This window comes from Lissotriton helveticus, chromosome 1_1 (genome assembly GCF_964261635.1).
Source record: "Lissotriton helveticus chromosome 1_1, aLisHel1.1, whole genome shotgun sequence".
NCBI classification, from domain to species: Eukaryota; Metazoa; Chordata; class Amphibia; order Caudata; family Salamandridae; genus Lissotriton; species Lissotriton helveticus.
In genome coordinates this window covers 1,881,460,268-1,881,479,620 of record NC_136057.1, presented here as the reverse complement: position 1 = coordinate 1,881,479,620, position 19,353 = coordinate 1,881,460,268, and the positions used below count along the sequence as shown (strand labels likewise).

Sequence of the window (19,353 nt, the reverse complement as noted above, 5' to 3'; positions counted from 1 at the left end):
AAATGCCTCTCGCATAGGCCACTCTGTGAGTTAACCCTTACTACCTAGCCGGAACCCTCAAAATTACCCCCACGCTCACAGGCATGCTCCAGGCTGACAATCACTTCCTGGAACGTGGCAGGGCTCAGGTCAATTCTCACATGCAAAACTGAGGTGACCTACCTGAACAAAAGCTACATCATCTGCCTACAGGAGACCTGGGCTTTAACTCCATTGGTTCTATATTGCTACTACAAGCTCTTCCAACCAGCAAAACGGTCCAACTTATTTTGGCATCCGTCAGGGGACTTCTCAATTTTTATCAAGCACTCCTGTAAGATCAAAGCTAAACCCCTTCCAGGTGGAGAGTTGCTACCCCCCTACTTTCTTGCCCGTTGCTAATTAAACTGCATTCCTGTTACCTTAAATCACCACTGACAACGTGCTTTTGGTGCCTTAAAAGGTTGCAGTTTTATTCAACATCACGTTTACACATTTGCAAACATCATGGTTATATCAACTGTACATTTATTATCCATGCTACATCTTTGCATTTTACTGGTCTTTGCCCTTGTTTAGCTCGCAGTATGGACCCAGCCTCCTCAATTTCCCGGGAGCGGAGGGACACCCTGTTTGGGCCTCTGATTTACGGGTCAAGGCTTCAACTTGCTACCGACTTGGAGGGTGTCCGTCTGGACCTGCCCGGGCCGCAAGTGCCGTTCTGTTCGCCCTGTACCCTTCTGTGGGGCCTCCCTGCTCCCGGGGGTTCCTGCTGTGTGGCATCCCAAGGACCTTACTTGAGCATCTACTCTATCTTTCCCGAGGCTGAGTCCTTGTATCTTTCTCCCTCGGTACTCCGCAGTGAGGCATCCCAAGGTTCCTGCAGGAACATCACATCTACTCTTTCTATGGCGGCATTCCGCCCCTTGGCTCCCTCAGTGCCCCTGCCGTGCAGCATCCCAAGGACCCTGTGAGAGCCTTCCATCTACCTTTTAGTAAGTTTTCTCTTTTTACTATCTTCCTTGTGTTTGTTCCCCTTCGCCTTTACCAGTGCAACTGCGACGCCAGCGTTCTTTTGGTGTGGGTGGGTGGGATTATTCTCTCTCCTTGGTGAGGGGGGGTGGTTGTGATTCCATTGTGGCCTGCTGGCCCTCTTATCCCCCCCCTTGCCCTACCTTGCTTGCCCCCTGATTAGGGGGGCCATGATTGTTTGAGGGGTACCAATCCTGGTCGCCCAGTTCCTAGCCCTTAAGCAAATGGGGTGGGGGAGGACTTCCCGCCCCTGTATGGTGTTCCACCCGGGCCCCCATCAGGTCCGGCTTTGCCTTCCCGGACCAGGTTTCAACCCCTTCCAGGTGGAGAGTTGCCCCCCTCTACTTTCTTGCCCATCTCTAATTAAACTGCGTTCCTGTTACCTTAAATCACCACTGACAACGTTCGTTTGGTGCCTTAAAAAGGTCGCAGTTTTATTCAACATCACGTTTATCCATTTGCAAATTTCATGGTTATATCAACTGTACATTTATTGTCCATGCTACATCTTTGCATTTTACTGGTCTTTTCCCTTGTTTAGCTCGCAGTATGGACCCAGCCTCCTCAATTTCCTGGGAGCGGAGGGACACCCTGTCTGGGCCTCTGATTTACAGGTCAAGGCTTCAACTTGCTACCAACTTGGAGGGTATCCTTCTGGACCTGCCCGGGCCACAAGTGCCGTCCCCCTCGCCCTGTACCCTTCTGTGGGCCCTCCCTGCTCCCGTGGTCCCTGCTGTGTGGCATCCCAAGGGCCTTACTTGAGCATCTACTCCTTTTTCCCAAGGCTGAGTACTTGTATCTTTCTCCCTCGGTACCCCGCAGTGAGGCATCCCAAGGGTCCTGCAGGAGTATCACAAGGACACTGTGAGAGCCTTCCATCAACCTTTTTGTAAGTTTTCTCTTTTTACTATCTTCCTCGTGTTTGTTCCCCTTCGCCTTTACCAGTGAGACTGCGACACCTGCGTTCTTTTGGTGTAGGTGGGTGGGATTCTTCTCTCTCCTTGGCGAGGGGGGGTGGTTGTGATTCCCTTGTGGCCTGATGGCCCTCTTATCCCCGCCTTGCCCTACCTTGCTCGCCCCCTGAATGGGGGGCCCATTATTATTCGAGGGGGACCAATCCTGGTCGCCCCTTTCCTAGCCCTTATGCAAATAGGGGTGGGGGAGGGCTTCCCGCCCCTGGATGGTGTTCCACCCGGTCCCCCATCAGGTCCGGCTTTGCCTTCCCGGCCCAGGTCTCTAGCCTTCCACTGAAACATCACAGCCTGGCAAGCTGTCCTAATATCTGGGTGTAAGTAAACAGGCTCTTAATTAAAGTCAGTGACAAGCGTTTTGCTATAGGTGGGCAATGCTTTATTATATATTACACTATATGATTGTCCTTGCGTGAAGAGTAGTCCCATAATTCCATTTTCCACTTGTCTTTCTTGCCTTTACAGATGCTTGGACTACCGGGACCACCAGATGATGAAATTGAGCACTCAGAAGAAAGTGAGACACCACAGGTAAGTGAACGGATTGTGGGGTTTGCTCAACTGCTCCTTTCTTAGGGCAAAGAGGTGTAGGTCAATAACAGGGAAGTCCTCTCTAAACCCACCACCAGTACCCAAAGTGAATCTCATGCCATCTTGTAATCGATAGATAGAAAGGCCAAGTAATATCTCGAGTTCAGTGGGAAATAGGATTCCCCCTCTCCATCCACAGGTTTTCGGCTTTATCCGCCGCCATCAATAGGAAGTTTTAAACCAAGTGACTCTTTGGTAATCTACCCTGGCTATTAATATGCCAAAATGGAAAATGGTGCCCCACAGGAAGAAGGAAGAAAAGTTAAACCAAAGAAATCCCCAGAAACGTGTGGAAGCCTTTTTTGCTGCCCCAATATGATTGAGAGTGTAGTTCAGTAAGATTTCTTATTCAGATCGACCGCATGCTGTACTCCCTTTACCTGTTTAATTACCCACCTCCCATATTTTTCCAGGATACGCTCCCGTACTTGCAGAAGCCACGCTCCTCTGGAAGCGCGGCAAGGCTTTTGACGGATTCGGTGGTCCTCAGGGTCCATTGCAGTTTCTCTCCCTTTACCCACTTCAGAATACTCCTTCGTCTTTGGGTTGTTTTCTTCTCCCTTCCTCCTGGGTGCTTCTTCCTCCGACGCTTCTGCTTCTGCTTCTCTCCATCAATCTCTGGCGTCTGATGTCAGCTCTTTAATCCTCTCGGTTTTAAAGGACCCACCTCCTTTAAATTCCTCTATGTCTCTTTCCCCGTTCCAAGGGAAGTTAACAATGGAGGTGTTTCCGGGGTCTCCACACTAGGTTCCTGACTTGCCCACCAGGTCTGTGGAGAAAAGGCATACGGGTTGGTTCCTGTTCGTCCAGGGACGTGCAATGGGGCTTCTTCATTGGAGTTTTCTACATAAGGATCACTTTCCCTCGCCTCCTCCTAACACATTGATCTCAAATAAAACAAAAGATTTCCCTCTACTCTTAATAAACTGTTATCACAACGTAACAAACACACACAAACTGGCAGCGACCAAACACTTCTTTAAGAGCTTGGAAGATCTCCTGCTAGAGTTCCCCTCATTTAAAATCTTGTTAGTGGGTGACTTTAGCATCAGGGGACTGGGGTGCATCAACAATGCAGTACACAAAACCAGAGTACACCAAACAATAAATACCCTACTGTCTAATTATAACTAAGCTCAGTGGAACAAATCTCTGAGTCACACGACCCTCATATTCATCTCCTCACCACATTCCAGGGTATCTCAACCATAGACTATATTTTCCTGTCAGCCCCCCTGGTATGCCATTTGGTCTAACTGGAGTTTTGAAATCGCAATGAAAGTGACCACAATACCTTGACTGCAACACTAGACCTACAAGCCCCAGCAGCAGCCAACGTTAAAGAAGTGGGGCAATCCTTATGGTCCAAGGCTCACACTCTTTAGTCAGGAGAATCGAATGGCAAGCATCGGGCGTCCCCAAGGTGGGCAAATGGCTCAAAGATGTAACCTTGAAATTCAACAACAATCCCCAGGAGAACTAATCTAATATTCAAGCTAGGAGACCACCTGACATGTCCTGGTGCCTCACATCAGCACCCGAAGAATCCACCCTGAAAGCCCCACAATGGGGCCATTGTCAACGCTCGAAGAGCACTAAGGAGGGAAACTCACTATCACAAGCTAAATCCCACTGTACTCTCTTGAAAAAACGTAGCCAACTTATTCAAACTGCTCAAAAAAACTAACCTGAGAAGCAACGAAGCTCAACGAACAACAGGAATGGATAAAAATACATCAGATGTTAAAAGCACATCATACTCCTGGAACTAGATCAACAAACTTCGATAGTCCAAAAGCACAAGGAGGAACGCGGTTTCGAAAGAATCCTAGGTGCGACATGTTAAAACACAATATAGCAATAATCCCTAAGGCACCTGCGATGCTCTCAGCAGGGGGACAAATGTCTACACTATACCTGCCCAGGTTTGCAGATACTTAAAAAAGATAAAAAAAGAATTGAGCCCCAGGCCCTTACGGCCTTAAAGTCAGCATATTTTCAACCAAACCTTCACTGCAGCACAGATCCCAGTCTACGCCCGGTGTCTTCTCAAATTGCTAGAGGAATTGGTTGTGGAAAACAACATCTTACCTTACTTCCAAACTGGGTTTTGCGCTGCTGCTTCCACAGTTGACGACAAAGTATTCCGCTACACCCTCAGGAAAAAATTAAATGCTTGGGGCTACCCCGGCCCCTGCTTGGAGTTATCATCCCCCTGTACTCAAACATATGGATGCTGATGAAAACGGGCCCCTCCACCGTATCCTCAAAAATTGCTACCAGCGACGGCCTGAAGCAAGGGTGCGTTCTCGCCCCCCTCCCTTTTAACCATTACACAGCTGACCTTGGGGTCTTCCTGGAGCGCAGCTGCATGCTCCCACCCCAATTGAGCCACTCAAAACTACACATTCTAACAATATGCTGATGACATCGGCATTATGGACCACACCCAAACCGAAATCCAATGCGCCTTGAACAGGTTAGAGGAATATAATGACTCCAACTCTCTCAAATTCAACCAGAACAAAACCAAAGTCCTGAGTTTTGTTCACCGCAGAAAAAAGAAATTCCTAACCTGGAGCCCAGGAGCTGCATCTATCAAAACAATAACAAAGTACAATTGTCTGATACTATGGTTCAGTGAGTACTCCAGACCGTCGGTCAAACTAGCCGCAATGAAAAAGAAAGCCAGAGCCATAATATACAGCTTGATCAGTCTCAACCAGACCTCAACAGCGCCTCAGCCGACCCCATATTAGAGGTCATGAAAGCCACTCTTCTCCCAGCATTACATTAATGGCAACAGGTCTTTCCAGAGGCAAGTGCAGCGAGCCTAGACCAAGCCCATGCTGGGCCTACAAGCGAGTTTTTCAACTCCCCAAATACACATGCAGGGCAAGACTACTGCTAGGGCTGGGCCTACCAAGACAATCACTCTCCTGCGAGGCCAACACCTTGAAATACTATATAATTGTTTTAAAAGCTCCAGAAACACTCTCAAAGCACGCCTAAAAGAAACGTTCGAGAGCCCAGGGAATCCTTTTACTGACAAATTCAAAAAGCTGTGAAATCACTAGAAATCGAAGCCTCTGCACTAAAATCAGATTTTATTCCCTACACAGCCTGGAAAAGGGTCATAAAGGGGTCATAAACAGGCAGCTGAAATTAACCTCACACCTGCTGGAGACCCAATCTTCAAAGGCCTTAACCATCTTATCCCCTTTGAATGAGTCCTATTTACCGGGGAAGCCTCAACCATACCACTTAGACAGTCGAAAGCGACTGGTCGGCAGTAATATCTTGTTTATGCTCTGCTAGGCCTGAAAGTGGCAGATTTCAACCAATGGGCCCCATTTTGGTAGGAGGGGGCTTACAGAATATGCAACCATGTGTTCGAATCATGGCTCCACCTCCTGTGCTGTTGCCCCTCACTCAATGCCCCTAGGCGTTCTAAAGCCACCTAAAAAAGGACACCCATTCATGCATGGAGGCATCAGCACTATGTTTTCCCACATTGGCAGACAAACCCTAGCGAGGTGTGGCAAATACCTCTGGTTGCTTGAGGACCTACTCGACTCCTGCCTTGCGCCCCCCAACCTGCCACTGCTGTTCTAAAACTGATAACTGACTGTTTTAAGGTGTGACTCTACACTTCCACCAAGTCCCTTCTTCGGGGACACGAACACTCGCACTTTGCACTTTATCCATCTGAATTATGGCCCAAGGAAGATCGGGATGTCGTAGAGTTTTTTAATCTTAATCTGCATTATGACTATTTCACCTATTGCAGACTTTTACATGCCATGGCTAACACTCATGCCCATAAAGGGCCCTTTTTATCTTTAAAAAACCTAATACCTTTTTACTGTTTCTACTGATTTTTTTATGGTTTTAAGTAACTAAAACAATAAACATATACATAATACAAAGCACTGCCCGACAGTGGCATGCGCTACGTGTTTTCAAATGATATTCGACACCACATCAATGGTTTGTAGCGCAATATAAATGCAACTGCAGTGCTATACAATTCATCCTCAGGTTTGTGAAGCAAACCTGAGGATGAATTGCTCCACTAACATGTTGTGGCTTTGCAGCAAATCTGTTTGGGGTGATCTCCCTCTGGTGAGCACATGCTGTCGTGCAGCTGTAATTGTTTTTATTTCCATCGAGTATTTTACCACAAAGGATGTACATTAAAAAGGCCATTTAGTGAATGATGTCACAATGAATCTCAAACCCCCATATGATATCATCAAACAAATCAAGATTTTTAGAATGCCTATTTTTGGTGATTGTTAGCAATGAAGGGCTGGGAAAAGAGAACTTTATTTGTTTCGTGGAGAAGTGTGGCTCAGGGGTTAGAGGCAGCAGACCCGGAAGCTGAGATCGGTCCTGGACCAGGGTTCAATTCCCCGCCTCGGCGGGTCTTGGGCTAAAAATTCCACGGACTTGATAATTCTCGCCCGGTGCCTCCTCGACTCACGGGTTCACACTCTGCGACTCTGGGCAATAGCTTGCTTAGTCTCCACAACGGCCCCTCGCGGCGGGATGCCTGACTTTCACCTTGTGGATACCCTGCTATCTCACAGGGGAATACCAGGAAGGGTTCCCTAAACAAGCGCCGGGAAACCCACTGCGGGTAGCTGTGCGCTATATAAGCTCAACTACATTTACATTTACATTTCCACTGCACTGAATCGCCACTTTCAGAACAACACCAGGATTGGAGGATACATTTGTAAAGTTTATGGAAGTAATGTATGTATGATGAGTAGAGAAGAAAAAACTTGATTTTTAAACAAGATATGCCAAGATGATGTATTATACGCCATTATTATTATTATGATTTATATGTGGTATTCCACATATCGGAAGGGGTAATGTGGATACAGCCAAGAGATGGGATTGCTCATAGTTAGGGCTCCCGGTTTTATGCTATTTATTTTTTTAACATTTCCGCCTGTATTTATTCATATTATTGTTTGGTATTCTATTGCTATTTATCCATATTTCTTTTATGTTTGGAGAATTAATGAGGTCATAAAATTGTATAGTTCCACATTTATTTAACTGATAAACATGCACTCATACTTTGATGCATGTCACGTTTTAGCAAATTAAGCAGCCAAATATCACAAAACACTACACTGAGAAGTAAATATTAGCATTATGTACAAATACATGCTAACATATGCCTGTATTTAAGGGAATCTTATCTTGTTTTTAAATACCCATGGTGTCTATCTGCTCACAAGAAACACAATTTTCTGTATTTTTCCGCTTTTAAAAATAAATACCAGCAGGAAATAGATTGTATTCTATCTGTATTTATTTCGAAAAAATCAGAAAAAACGAAAACTGGAAACCTTTTCTCATAGGTCATCGCAAAGCACTTTTGTACATCTATCTATTTTCTTTTCCAACCAATTAAGGACAGATATGCAAGCAATGAGTTTTGTCCACTTTCCTGGATCTCCCCTTCTCGAACAAGGATACGTTTGCCAAAAGCCATGAGGTAGCAGATGTCACACATATTTAGGCCCTTTTATGATATCACAGGAAGTTTATGTCCTCTGCCCATTACTACGAGGCATGCGATACATAAAATTCCATGAGTCATATGGAGGCACATGTATTACAGTAGCAGCCCCTTGGCACCCCATTGACGACCCGATTACTTATCGGTAATCTTCATGCCTCCTAGTTCAACTCATCCATGTCCCAGTCAAAGCTATGTGATATAATTGCCACTTCCTTGTAGAGACAGAAAAAACACTGGAATGTTAAAAGAAACCAGACCACCCTCACAAGGCATGTGGAGATAATGCCTGTTCCATCAGTTACTGTGACCACAATGAGAAACCTGAGTCCCCTGCTGGGCCCCTATATTCAAGAGGTAATAAATCAGTCCCTAAAGAAGGGAAACGTGCCCACTGTGTGGAAGAGAGCGGTGGTGAACCCCATCCGCAAGAATGCTGTTCTCCCATGGTCGGAACTTTCCAACCTCCGACCCATCTCCCTCCTACCCTACTTCGGTAAGCTTGCCGAGAAACACGTCAACGCACACCTGTCCAACTACATCGAGGCAGCAGGCGGCCTAGACCACTCTCAATCTGGTTTTAGGCCCAACCATAGCACAGAGTCAGCTCTCCTGTCAGTGACTGATACTATCAGGATGTCACTTGATGGGGGGAGCTCAGTGATTCTGGTGCTATTGGATTTGTCTGCTGCCTTCGACACAGTGTCGCATGACATCCTTCTCGGCCGGTTGAGGGAGGTGGGAATAAAAGGGGCTGCCATGGCATGGTTAGAAAGCTTTCTTGCGGACCGCCAACAAGGTGTCAAACTAGGCTCCTACAATTCCATCTGTAGGAAGCTTACCAAGGGTGTGCCACAGGGCTCTTGCTTGAGCCCTACGTTATTTAACGTATACGTGGCCCCCTTGGCTGACATCATAAGATCCTATGGGTTCACCCCAATCTCCTATGCTGATGACACCCAGCTACTGTTTCCCTTCCAAACCCTTACACCAACGGTCATAAAATCTTTTCAAAATGGTATGCGAGCCGTGGCAGATTGGATGGCCCACAACTTCCTCCAATGCAATGTGACTAAGACTGAAGTCATGTTGTTTGGAGGGGCCACTCTGCTATGGTCTCCCGACTGGTGGCCATCTGAGCTAGGACCTGTTCCGGTACCAAAGCAGACTGTAAAAAATCTGGGAGTGCGTCTAGATCAAGCATTGATCTTAAAAGACCACGTCAATCAAGTCACGGGAACTTGTTTCCGAGTGATAGGGTTGCTTCGACGCATATTCCCCTTCCTTCCTGACATCCATAGGAAGACGCTGGTACAAACATTGGTCATCGGTCGGATGGACTATTGCAATGGACTTCTTATTTCTGCCAACCAAGAACAGCTGGGAAGGCTGCAGGTGGTACTGAATACCGCGGCGAGACTCATTTTGAATGCTTTGCCCCGAACTCCCTCACGCCCTCTCCTCTCTTTTCTTCACTGGCTACCGGTGAAACAGCGCATTGACTTCAAAGTATGTTGTATAATGCACAAATGTATCTACGGATCCGGCCCTCAATATCTAAGAGACATATTTGTCCCCTACTTACCAGGACGTGTTTTACGCTCCAGCAGCACTATGCTGCTTCAGGTTCCTAGGGTGACGAGAGCAAGACAGGGAGGACGGGCCATCTCACTTAAAGGCCCGATGCTCTGGAATTCTCTGCCCCCATTGCTGAGGCACACCTCTAACCATCTGACCTTTAGAAGGAAGTTAAAAACATACCTTTTTTCCCAAGACTAATTGTTCTCTCTTGCAACCGCAGCAGTCTCATGTCCTTGGTTGTTCCATGATACCTGTTCAGAAGCTACGCGCGGAGATACCCCTTCGGGGCTGATTCAGGCGCGAAATAAGCATATAAATAAATAAATAAATGGTGTTTGACACCCAGCTAGCTTTATGGGGCAGATACACCAGGTTACTTCTATTTTCTATTTCACTCTAAGTATTTTGCGGAAGATTTTACTGTTTCTCCCGATGGAGCTGCGAAAAACAGTTGTGATAGCACTCGTTCTATCTCGGATTGATTATTGCAATGCTCTTTATCTTGAGGTGGATAAGAGACAATTGAACAAATTGCAATCCCTACAGAACGTGGCTGCTCGTACCCTACTGAATCTCCCTAAATATAGTCATACGAAGGGGACCATCAGAAAACTTCATTGGCTCCCAGTCAAGGAGCGAATTGAATTTAAGGAATTATGCTTGATTCATAAAACCTTACACGGAGGAGGACCCACAGAATATTGTAAATTATTCCAATGGTACACTCCAGGATGCTCCCTGAGATTAGCAAAGCAAGCACTGGTTAGGATCCCATTAATCAAGAAAGTAAAATGGGGTGGCAGAAGCCTCTCTCATCTTGCTCCTAAACTATGAAATAAGCTGCCAATATTAGATCTTTATCGGCCCATGCACATTTCCGGGCCTTGTTGAAAGCCTGGCTTTCTCCCACCCAGTAACATTCTCTTTTCCTGGCCTTATCATATCTCTGCTATTTTAGCGCCAAGACGCCTCTGCAATCGAGCGCTTTATACATTTTTACTTACTATGTTACAAAATGGCTGACGAGTTCGTTTGTGGTTTTTGCGGGTAAATGGTGGTGCATAGAATTGCTCACATCTCTGGTTCTGTGGTTGCCCAGATGCCAGCAAATGGCTCGTGTGATAGTGCCCACACCATCAGGCTTACTTCGCCCTGCATGCATAACTTACATACCAAGAAAACCATGAGACATATTAGTGGGAAAGCAGTGGTGCAGGTTTATTTCGTACAACACAGGTACTGGTAGGTGGGTCATCTTACAGGCGATCCAAAGCGGCAGCCTCTCGCTGACCCGCATGCCCAAGGAGCCATCTTGCACGGCGAGTCGATGCTCAGACGGTGCAGTACATTCACTTTATTTTGTTAGACTCCCGCCCCCCCTGTCAGGGCGGAAGATGAGGCACACCCCCGGTCGGTTCAGGCCCCCCGACCGCCCGAAGGACTAACGGGGCGCCGACGCTGCTGGAACCCCCTCGGCTCCAGGTTCTTGGCTCGGGCACCCTACTGTGCCGGGCAGAGGTATTTAGACTGTATCCTTCTGCCGCAGAGGTACCCCTACTGTCCATCTGCTTCCAGATCGCCCTGTGACTCCGCCTGCAACATAAAACATGATCATTAAAATATCCAACAGTGCCGACCGCTCTGCAGCTGGGTCAGGGTTCAGGGTGGGTTACAGCGCAGAGCAGCCACGCGGAAGAGAAGGCCGAGCCACGCTGCTGGCCAGGATATAGTTGCGAAAACGCCCTCCCCCGTCCACAATGAGCCCTCCCTATTGGCTGTTGTCCGGGGGGGGCGGCAACGAGGGCGCGCTGCTGGCTGCGCTCGCCAGCTGGGTGGTACTAGGGCGCTGTCCCCCCATACTCCCCTCCGTGTCGTGGTGCCAGCGGCATAGTGCCCACACCATCAGGCTTACTTCGCCCTGCATGCATAACTTACATACCAAGAAAACCATGAGACATATTAGTGGGAAAGCAGTGGTGCAGGTTTATTTCGTACAACACAGGTACTGGTAGGTGGGTCATCTTACAGGCGATCCAAAGCGGCAGCCTCTCGCTGACCCGCATGCCCAAGGAGCCATCTTGCACGGCGAGCCGATGCTCAGACGGTGCAGTACATTCACTTTATTTTGTTAGACTCCCGCCCCCCCTGTCAGGGCGGAAGATGAGGCACACCCCCGGTCGGTTCAGGCCCCCCGACCGCCCGAAGGACTAACGGGGCGCCGACGCTGCTGGAACCCCCTCGGCTCCAGGTTCTTGGCTCGGGCACCCTACTGTGCCGGGCAGAGGTATTTAGACTGTATCCTTCTGCCGCAGAGGTACCCCTACTGTCCATCTGCTTCCAGATCGCCCTGTAATCCGCCACAGCTCTGAAAGAGGCCCCCGTCGATGGCAGAGCCCCCCCACCTACCCAGCTACCGACACCCTGCAGCCGACAGTGCTTCAAGTAGGTCCAGTAGGAAAACATCCATTCCCCACCCCGACAAATGTACTCCATCACTTTCGTAATACCCCTCAATCTTGTCCTGTATCAGCGCATGTCTAATGCAACCCAATCCCCTCTTTTCCAGGAATTTCTGCATTGACCTGTTGACCCTCTTCCGGCCCTGCTCTATCGCCACTCCCGATCGTGCTCCCTTCCAGGCCCTGCGGGGCACAATCTCAGACCAAAAAATTTCCGTGGTTCCCACTTCGTTAGTGATTGTCGTTACATCTTTCTGCATGGCCTCCAATAAAGCTTTCCTCCCCACCTTTACCAAGTCATTTCCCCCTAGATGGATAATCAGAATGCTGGGAGGACCGCCCCGTTCTGCCATATATTTCTGCAATCTGCCCTTCAGCTGGCCCCATCTCATTCCCGGGAAACCCAGCCATAGAAATTGCGTCCTCGCTAGGTTCAGATCCCATCTCTTGAGCCTCGCCCACTGCTCCAACCTTGTAACGTAGGAATGGCCCATCACCCACACGCGACAATCAGCTGCAAGGAAAGACACCATTGGTATTACCTGTTTTTATTAGTTTGACACTGTATTCCGAGTTTCTTTCACATACGATCATACACTGTACTGCGACCCATTGCAACCCATTGGTATTCCCTGCTTGTAATCATGGATTGAGCTGCACACCAAGTTTATTACACCTCTACAGACTGTCCTCCAAAAGGTTATTCATTCTACATTTAACTGCACTGCAAACATTGATCTCACATCTATAATTCAAGGTACACTTGACTGCAAACTTTGTTTTCACATCTACAATTTAAACGTGCACTTCAGCCAAGCTTGTCGGTGATACTGACATTACTCTAACTGCTTTACTTCCAAACTGCACTGCAAACATTGGTCTCACATCCATAATTCAACGTACACTTGACTGCAAACATTGTTTTCACATCTACAATTTAAAAAACGTGCACTTCAGCCAAGATTGTCGGTGATTCTGACACTACTCTATTGCTGTACTTCCAACTCTTCGTGACTGTACTGCGCCGCTACATACCCTCTGCCCTTACACATGAAAGTGCGGCCAATTGTGGCCACCGGACTCAAAGGCGGACATAACGCCGGTAGCAAGAGGATGACCACCTTCCCACCCTCTTGACCCCTTCCTCACCCAACCCAGCCCTGTAAGCAGCGGTGGCCGCCCCTATCCTAAAGGAGTGGCTTGAAAATTTCTGCTCTGTGTTGGGGGCTGACAACCCTGCTCTAGCCATTACTGAGGACATCACTCGCTCTAACTGAAATTTGGTCAATGGCGTGCCGTCTTCATGAATTAAAAAGGTGCCTGCTAGCAAAGGTCTTATTTTTAGGTACTCCCTAACCAAGGAGACCGGGCAGTACCTGGGGTCCTCGAATGCATGTAAGGTGATTGACACCCCCTTCCCTGCCTGATCTGTTTTGGACTTTCGGAGCCACAGCACTAAGGGATCCCTGGCGCAGACGTCGATCATTGCTAAAGCCCTCCCTGATATGTCAGTTTTTGATTTAGCCACCAGTTCGCTGGCCCTAAAGGCCCCAAAGAATGCCAAGCAAAAGGCTGTCGAGAAAAGCTGGGCCTCAAAGCTCGAACTCGTGACGGCCGGTACTGCGTCCAACATGCGTTGGAGGGCTGGGAATTCTATTCCGGACCTTTTGTCGGGAAACTTCACCTCGTCCCTGGCCCACCCCTTCAGTGCTGCCCTGATCTGGAATGAACATGTGGGATCCAGTCCGCCATTCAATTGAGTATCATGCTTTACTGCTGCCAAATGGCCACACACCCAGGAGTGTGATTTGCCGGCCTCCCTTGCCCACACCACAAAAGTCTCTACTTGTTCTACTGTATTGAGTGCTGATGCTCCCAGGGACCGGATCACCTCGCTGAACGTTGTCCGTTGCACCGCATATCTTCTCATTGTCGACGGGGCCAGGGAGCGTTGCCCCATCCTCTTCAAACGCTCCCCCACTGAAGGAGTCGCCATAGGATAGGCGGGAATGGCGTCATCTCCTTCCCTGCCTGCGGCCATGCTTCCCGGAATCGTGACAGCTGAAAGCGAGAGAGAGCATCAGCTGCCACATTCTTGACACCTTGAACATGCCGAGCTCTGAATTCAATGTTGCTTCCCAACCCTGCCCTCACCAACTCCCTCAGCAGACTCAGAACTAGCGGGCAATTGGCACTCAGGCCATTGATGGCTTGCACCACCGCTAGGTTATCCGACCAGAAAACAACCTTTTTGTTGGCCAGTTCACCTGGCCACAAATGCATAGCAGCCACAATAGGGAATAGTTCCAGGACAGTTATATTTGTCGTTACTCCCTTTTTGCGCCAAGCATCGGGCCACTTCATGGCACACCATCTCTCTCTGAAAATTACTCCAAAGCCTACGCGACCTGATGCGTCCGAAAATAGACATAGTCCCTGGCTACTCTCCCAAGGCGCCCTCCATATCACTGTACCATTGAATTTCATGAGGAACTCATCCCACATTCTCAGATCAGCTTGCAAACCCGGGCCCAGTCGTACGAAATGATGCCCCTTTCTCACCCTGGCCGTCGCCTTTGCCAGCCTGCGCGAGAATACCTTGCCAGCCGGAATTACCCTTGCTGCAAAGTTCATTTTACCCAACAGCTTCTGAACCTCCTTGAGCGTCGTCCTACCCTTGCCCAGCATTCCTTTAATGACTTGCCTCAGGTCATCCACTTTCTCCAATGGGAGTCTGGATTCTCCTTTCAGTGTGTCAAGCTCAATGCCCAGGAACGTCAATACCTGGGCGGGCCCTTCCGTCTTTCCGGGTGCTAATGGGACACCTAAATGTTCCATCATGCCTTCAAAGGCCTGTAAAGCCTCTGCGCATTCCCGGGAACCTTCTTTGCCAAAAAAGAGGAAGTCGTCGAGGTAGTGAGTCACTTGGTGGACCCCATGCCTGTACGTGAGGGCCCATTGGAGAAAAGAGCTGAATGTCTCGAAGTAGGCGCATGAAACCGCGCAGCCCATGGGCATGCAACGGTCGTAGAAGAATGCCCCTTCCCACTTGAAACCCAGCAAGTGCTGACTGTCTGGGTGGACCGGTAGGAGGCGGAACGCCGACTCGATGTCGGCCTTTGCCAACCAAGCTCCCTTGCCTGTTCTTCTGATCAGATCAATGGCCATATCCAGCGAGCAGTATGAAACCGAACATGACCCTTCCTCCAACCAATGATTCACAGAGTTGCCCTCCGGGTAGGATAGGTGGTGAATCAACCTGTAAGCTCCTTGCTGCTTCTTCGGAACAACTCCTAGTGGGGATATTAGGAAATTGTTCAATGGGGGAGCGGAGAATGGACCTGCCACCCTCCCCAAGTCAACCTCTTTCCTGATCTTGTCGCTGACCACCTGTGGAAGGTCCCTGGCCGATTTTAAGTTCAAAGCGTCCCTGGGTCCCAGCGGGCCTTTGTATGGAATTTTAAAGCCGTCAACCAACCCCTCGACCAACAGTATTCGTTCTTCCACTAGCGGATACATTCTTAGCAATGGTAGGATATTCTGTAGTGCAATGGGGGATGGACCTTTGGTATGCTCTGCCCCCCTGACTGCTTCAGTAATGACCTTATCGCCAAACCCCTTGCTGATTTTCATCTGTCCTAACACCTGTACCTCTATAGAAGGGTGGACCTTGGTGAGCTGTGACCGCACTCTGTGCTGTGGGGGGGAGTTGGGACCTGCTTCTCTGATCTGCGCACTCTTACCTGTGGAAAGTGGGCCTGTAACGTGGTCTAATTGCTCTCTGCTTTGTGAAGGAAAATTGCCTCTCTCGTTGTCATACTTGGTCTGTCTTATGTGCTGTTCCTGTAACCTATTGACGCGCGCTATCTGCTCCTTGGGACGAGGAGGGGGGGGTGTTGTGAACGCTGGTGCAGGCGATTGCTGCATGTTGGGCACCACATTTGTTGCATTCATGGGCAAACTTACAAGCCCTCCCCCAATTACATACTCCATTATTGAACATTCTGCATGTTCCTGAGTTAAAACGTCTTTGTTCGCCTCCGTGCCCCCTCCCCCGCCCGCCCCGAAAGGGCTGTTGAAAGGACCTCCTTGGATACTGCTCCCACCTTTGCTCCTGCTCCCACTTCTTGGGCTCCACTTCGTTTTGTACCTTCTGCAATGCCTCCCTTTTGGCATTCCCAGTCCTACACATATGCTTGAACCAGAGGTGTATGTCAGTGTGATCCCAACCCATATCCGGGCAACTTGCCATTGACTTCCTGAATTCTTGGTCATAATAGAACCACCCCATCCCTCCAGACTCCCTTGCCCCTTGCTGAATAGAGTTAGAATACTCCATCAGGGCCTCGCTCTGAGCTGGGTCCTTCTGTACAATTATGGCTGCCAATATGTTGAATGCCTCTGTCCAATTTTCAATGGTTTTCTCCGGCCAGCGTTGGAATCTAACCTTATCCTCCTCTTTCTTACCCATCCTCCTGGTGTCTGCGCCCGCGTTGTCATGCATTAGTAAAGTTAATATGTCGATATATTCCCTCCTCCATATACCTTCTTTAGCAGCCTGCGGTACCTGTCTGGCCAAGGAACCCCCCCCTTTTAATTTCGAGCCGGGTTTCGCCATGCCTACCGGTGAATCTGTGGTTGCCCCTCCCGATGGAAGTGGAGCCGCCCCCCCTGACCCCGCCCCCACACTCGTGACCTTCTTCGTACCAGCTGCGACCCCCTCTCTCGACTGCCCTTGACCCGCAGCTGGCAGCATGGGCGGGGTGGCAGACTCATTGATATTCGGAATGCCCGTTTGAGGGACGATGCTAGTGACACTTAGCGGTACGATGGGAGTGGCAATCTGTTGGGGTACTAATGGTACGCTCGGCATGCTGTCAGAGACGATACTTTGAGGAACCATGGAGGCTGCACCCTGTTGCGTGCCGGGCAATGTTCCCCGGGTGTTGACACTGCTGCCAACCGGGTATGGGAGCCCCGCTGGCGGTGTCTGCGCCCATACTTGGCTCACCGCGTCCACCGCCAATGGTGGGACCGACCCTTGTACTGCAGACATAGCGTCTAGGCGTCTCTGAAACATAGTCATCAAATCCAACATATCGTCGATTGTCTTACCCATTTGGGCCAAGCTTGAAATTCCAGCCGCTGTGTCATGTACCACGGTCGGCACCACGGGCAACTCTACAGGTAAGTCCCCCGCCGGGGGAGGAGGTAAAGTCGGCCGACTGTTGCGTGGCGCCACCACAGCGGGTGGTGGTGGTGAAATCGGCCGAGAGTTCCGTGCCGGTACGGCCGGAAATTCCTTCTGGGTGCCCTTCCGTTTGCGATTGGATCGACGTGCTCCCTCTCCCGAAGTGCCCGGAGCCTCATCCTGGGCCCCAGGTCGGCCATCCTCCTCAAGCCTACGTGCTTCAATGAAACCTTGTGCCCATGCTGGCCCTTTAGACTGCGCAGCCTCTAGAAATTCAGCCCACAACCCATCCTGTGGCAGGGTGGCGCCCCGGGTGCTCATCGTCACGGCTTCTACCCTTCCGGGTTCCTACGGATGTAAAAGTACAAGGGGTAAGGCACTTATCACTGCGTTCGCTACCCCCCACGCCTCGGCCTCCGTAGCGTGGTCTGCTGACCGTGATCCGTCGTCCCGCTGACCCAACTGCCCTTGACACCTCTTTCGTTTACGTGCATTACCTGTTCTACTTCCAATCTAGTTGCTGCCCAACCTTGCCGCCTTCCCGAGCCAATCTGTGGCTCCGCCCTCCTTTTAGTGCGGAGTGTTCCTCTCGTCGAGTTCGGAGTGTAGTCTGAAAGAGGAACAAGATTGTCAATGTCATACACTCTGCCCTTGCCTTGCCCGACAATGTCATCACGCTGCTCTTATCTTGCCGCCGTAACCGTATTATCCGGCGTCCCATGTTCTTCCCCGTGGGCAAGCACTATGCACTCCCATAATGATCTGACTGTTTCCAGGCACTCGTATACGTTGTCACTTTTTACCATATGACAACACCATGATCACAACTGTAACTTAACTGTTTAATCTTTGCACGGGCTGGCCCTATTACCCTTATGACCAAGTTCCGGTGCTTGACTGTGTTTCCTTGGAATCACGAGTGAGTGGCCAACCCCCATTGTAGTGACCTGTTGGTACAACCTTCCGCCCTGGCCTTCTCACCCCGGAGAAGCGACTAATAGCGACTAATACAGCACTAAGCATATCTAGAGACAGAGGGTATGTCATGACCTACCGATCTGCAGTGCAGAATGTCCAACATTGCTTATGACATTACCGGACTGGCCGGACACGGTGAGTGCGACGCCTGTTTGCACAGATGTGCTTTAACGTCTTTCCCCTGTCTGTTCATTCGCTCCTGGAGCATTAAGAATAACGTCCATCTTCTTCTAAGGATACCATTATCACCATTGTGCGAACACTCCTGTTAGGAGCTATTTGAACAGTGCTTGGTATTGAACCGCATATATATTTTACTTAGTGGCAATGGTACTGCCAATAAGTCGATAATATTTGATTAGCGGCAATTGGTAATGCTGATAAGTCGCTACTTATGACCTCGGGTGACAGAAGCACTTAAAACTGGGTAACAATGGATAACGCTCTTTTATCACTGAACTTGTACCTGAACGCAGATAACCATTAGCTAGGGACAACCGCGCGAGAATTATACACTGCCAGAGTGCAGTCCCACGAATGTGCTCGCCGCCTATGAGCCCCCCACCCCACACTATCTTCCCCGCCCCAACCGGTACCAACACCGCCAGAGCTCCGAATGCGGTGACCCCGCTGGCTTCCCTGCACCCGTGCCCACGCCGAGAAGCATCGCGGTAGGCAAGCCGGGGCCAACGCCGTTGTGTAGAAGGCGAGAGGGGACCCGGCGGGCTCACCACAAATTGCCCTACAGGGCCTCTCCCCGTTTCAGGGCTTACGCCGGCTGGAGGGGAGGCGCGCTGGCCGTTGCCCCTTTCGGGCAGCCCACCCCCCCTTCCATGGCGGCCTCTGCCCGCCATTGCCGCTTCGCCTAAGTGGGAGGGGGAGACCCGCACAGCCCCACGCTATCGTGCCTGGTGCCACCGGCAGGCACAGGAGGAGTGCCCCATTTCGCAGCTGCTGGCCACTGAACGGGGGTCGCAACATGCAGCAGAAAGAGGGGGGGCCGTCAGTACTGACCCCTGGTGAACCCAC

The 19,353-nt window shown here is 49.8% G+C and overlaps 1 protein-coding gene across 4 annotated transcripts in view; it reads left to right on the top strand.

Annotated features, from left to right (window-relative positions):
• ANKRD45 (ankyrin repeat domain 45) overlaps positions 1-19,353 on the top strand; it is a 502,291-nt gene that overhangs the window by 194,480 nt on the left and 288,458 nt on the right. For all 4 annotated transcript variants that reach the window (XM_078642319.1, XM_078642293.1, XM_078642311.1 and 1 more), the window contains one exon: positions 2,448-2,513. In XM_078642319.1, the coding sequence (XP_078498445.1) occupies positions 2,448-2,513 (66 nt within the window). The remainder of the gene's footprint in view (positions 1-2,447; positions 2,514-19,353) is intronic.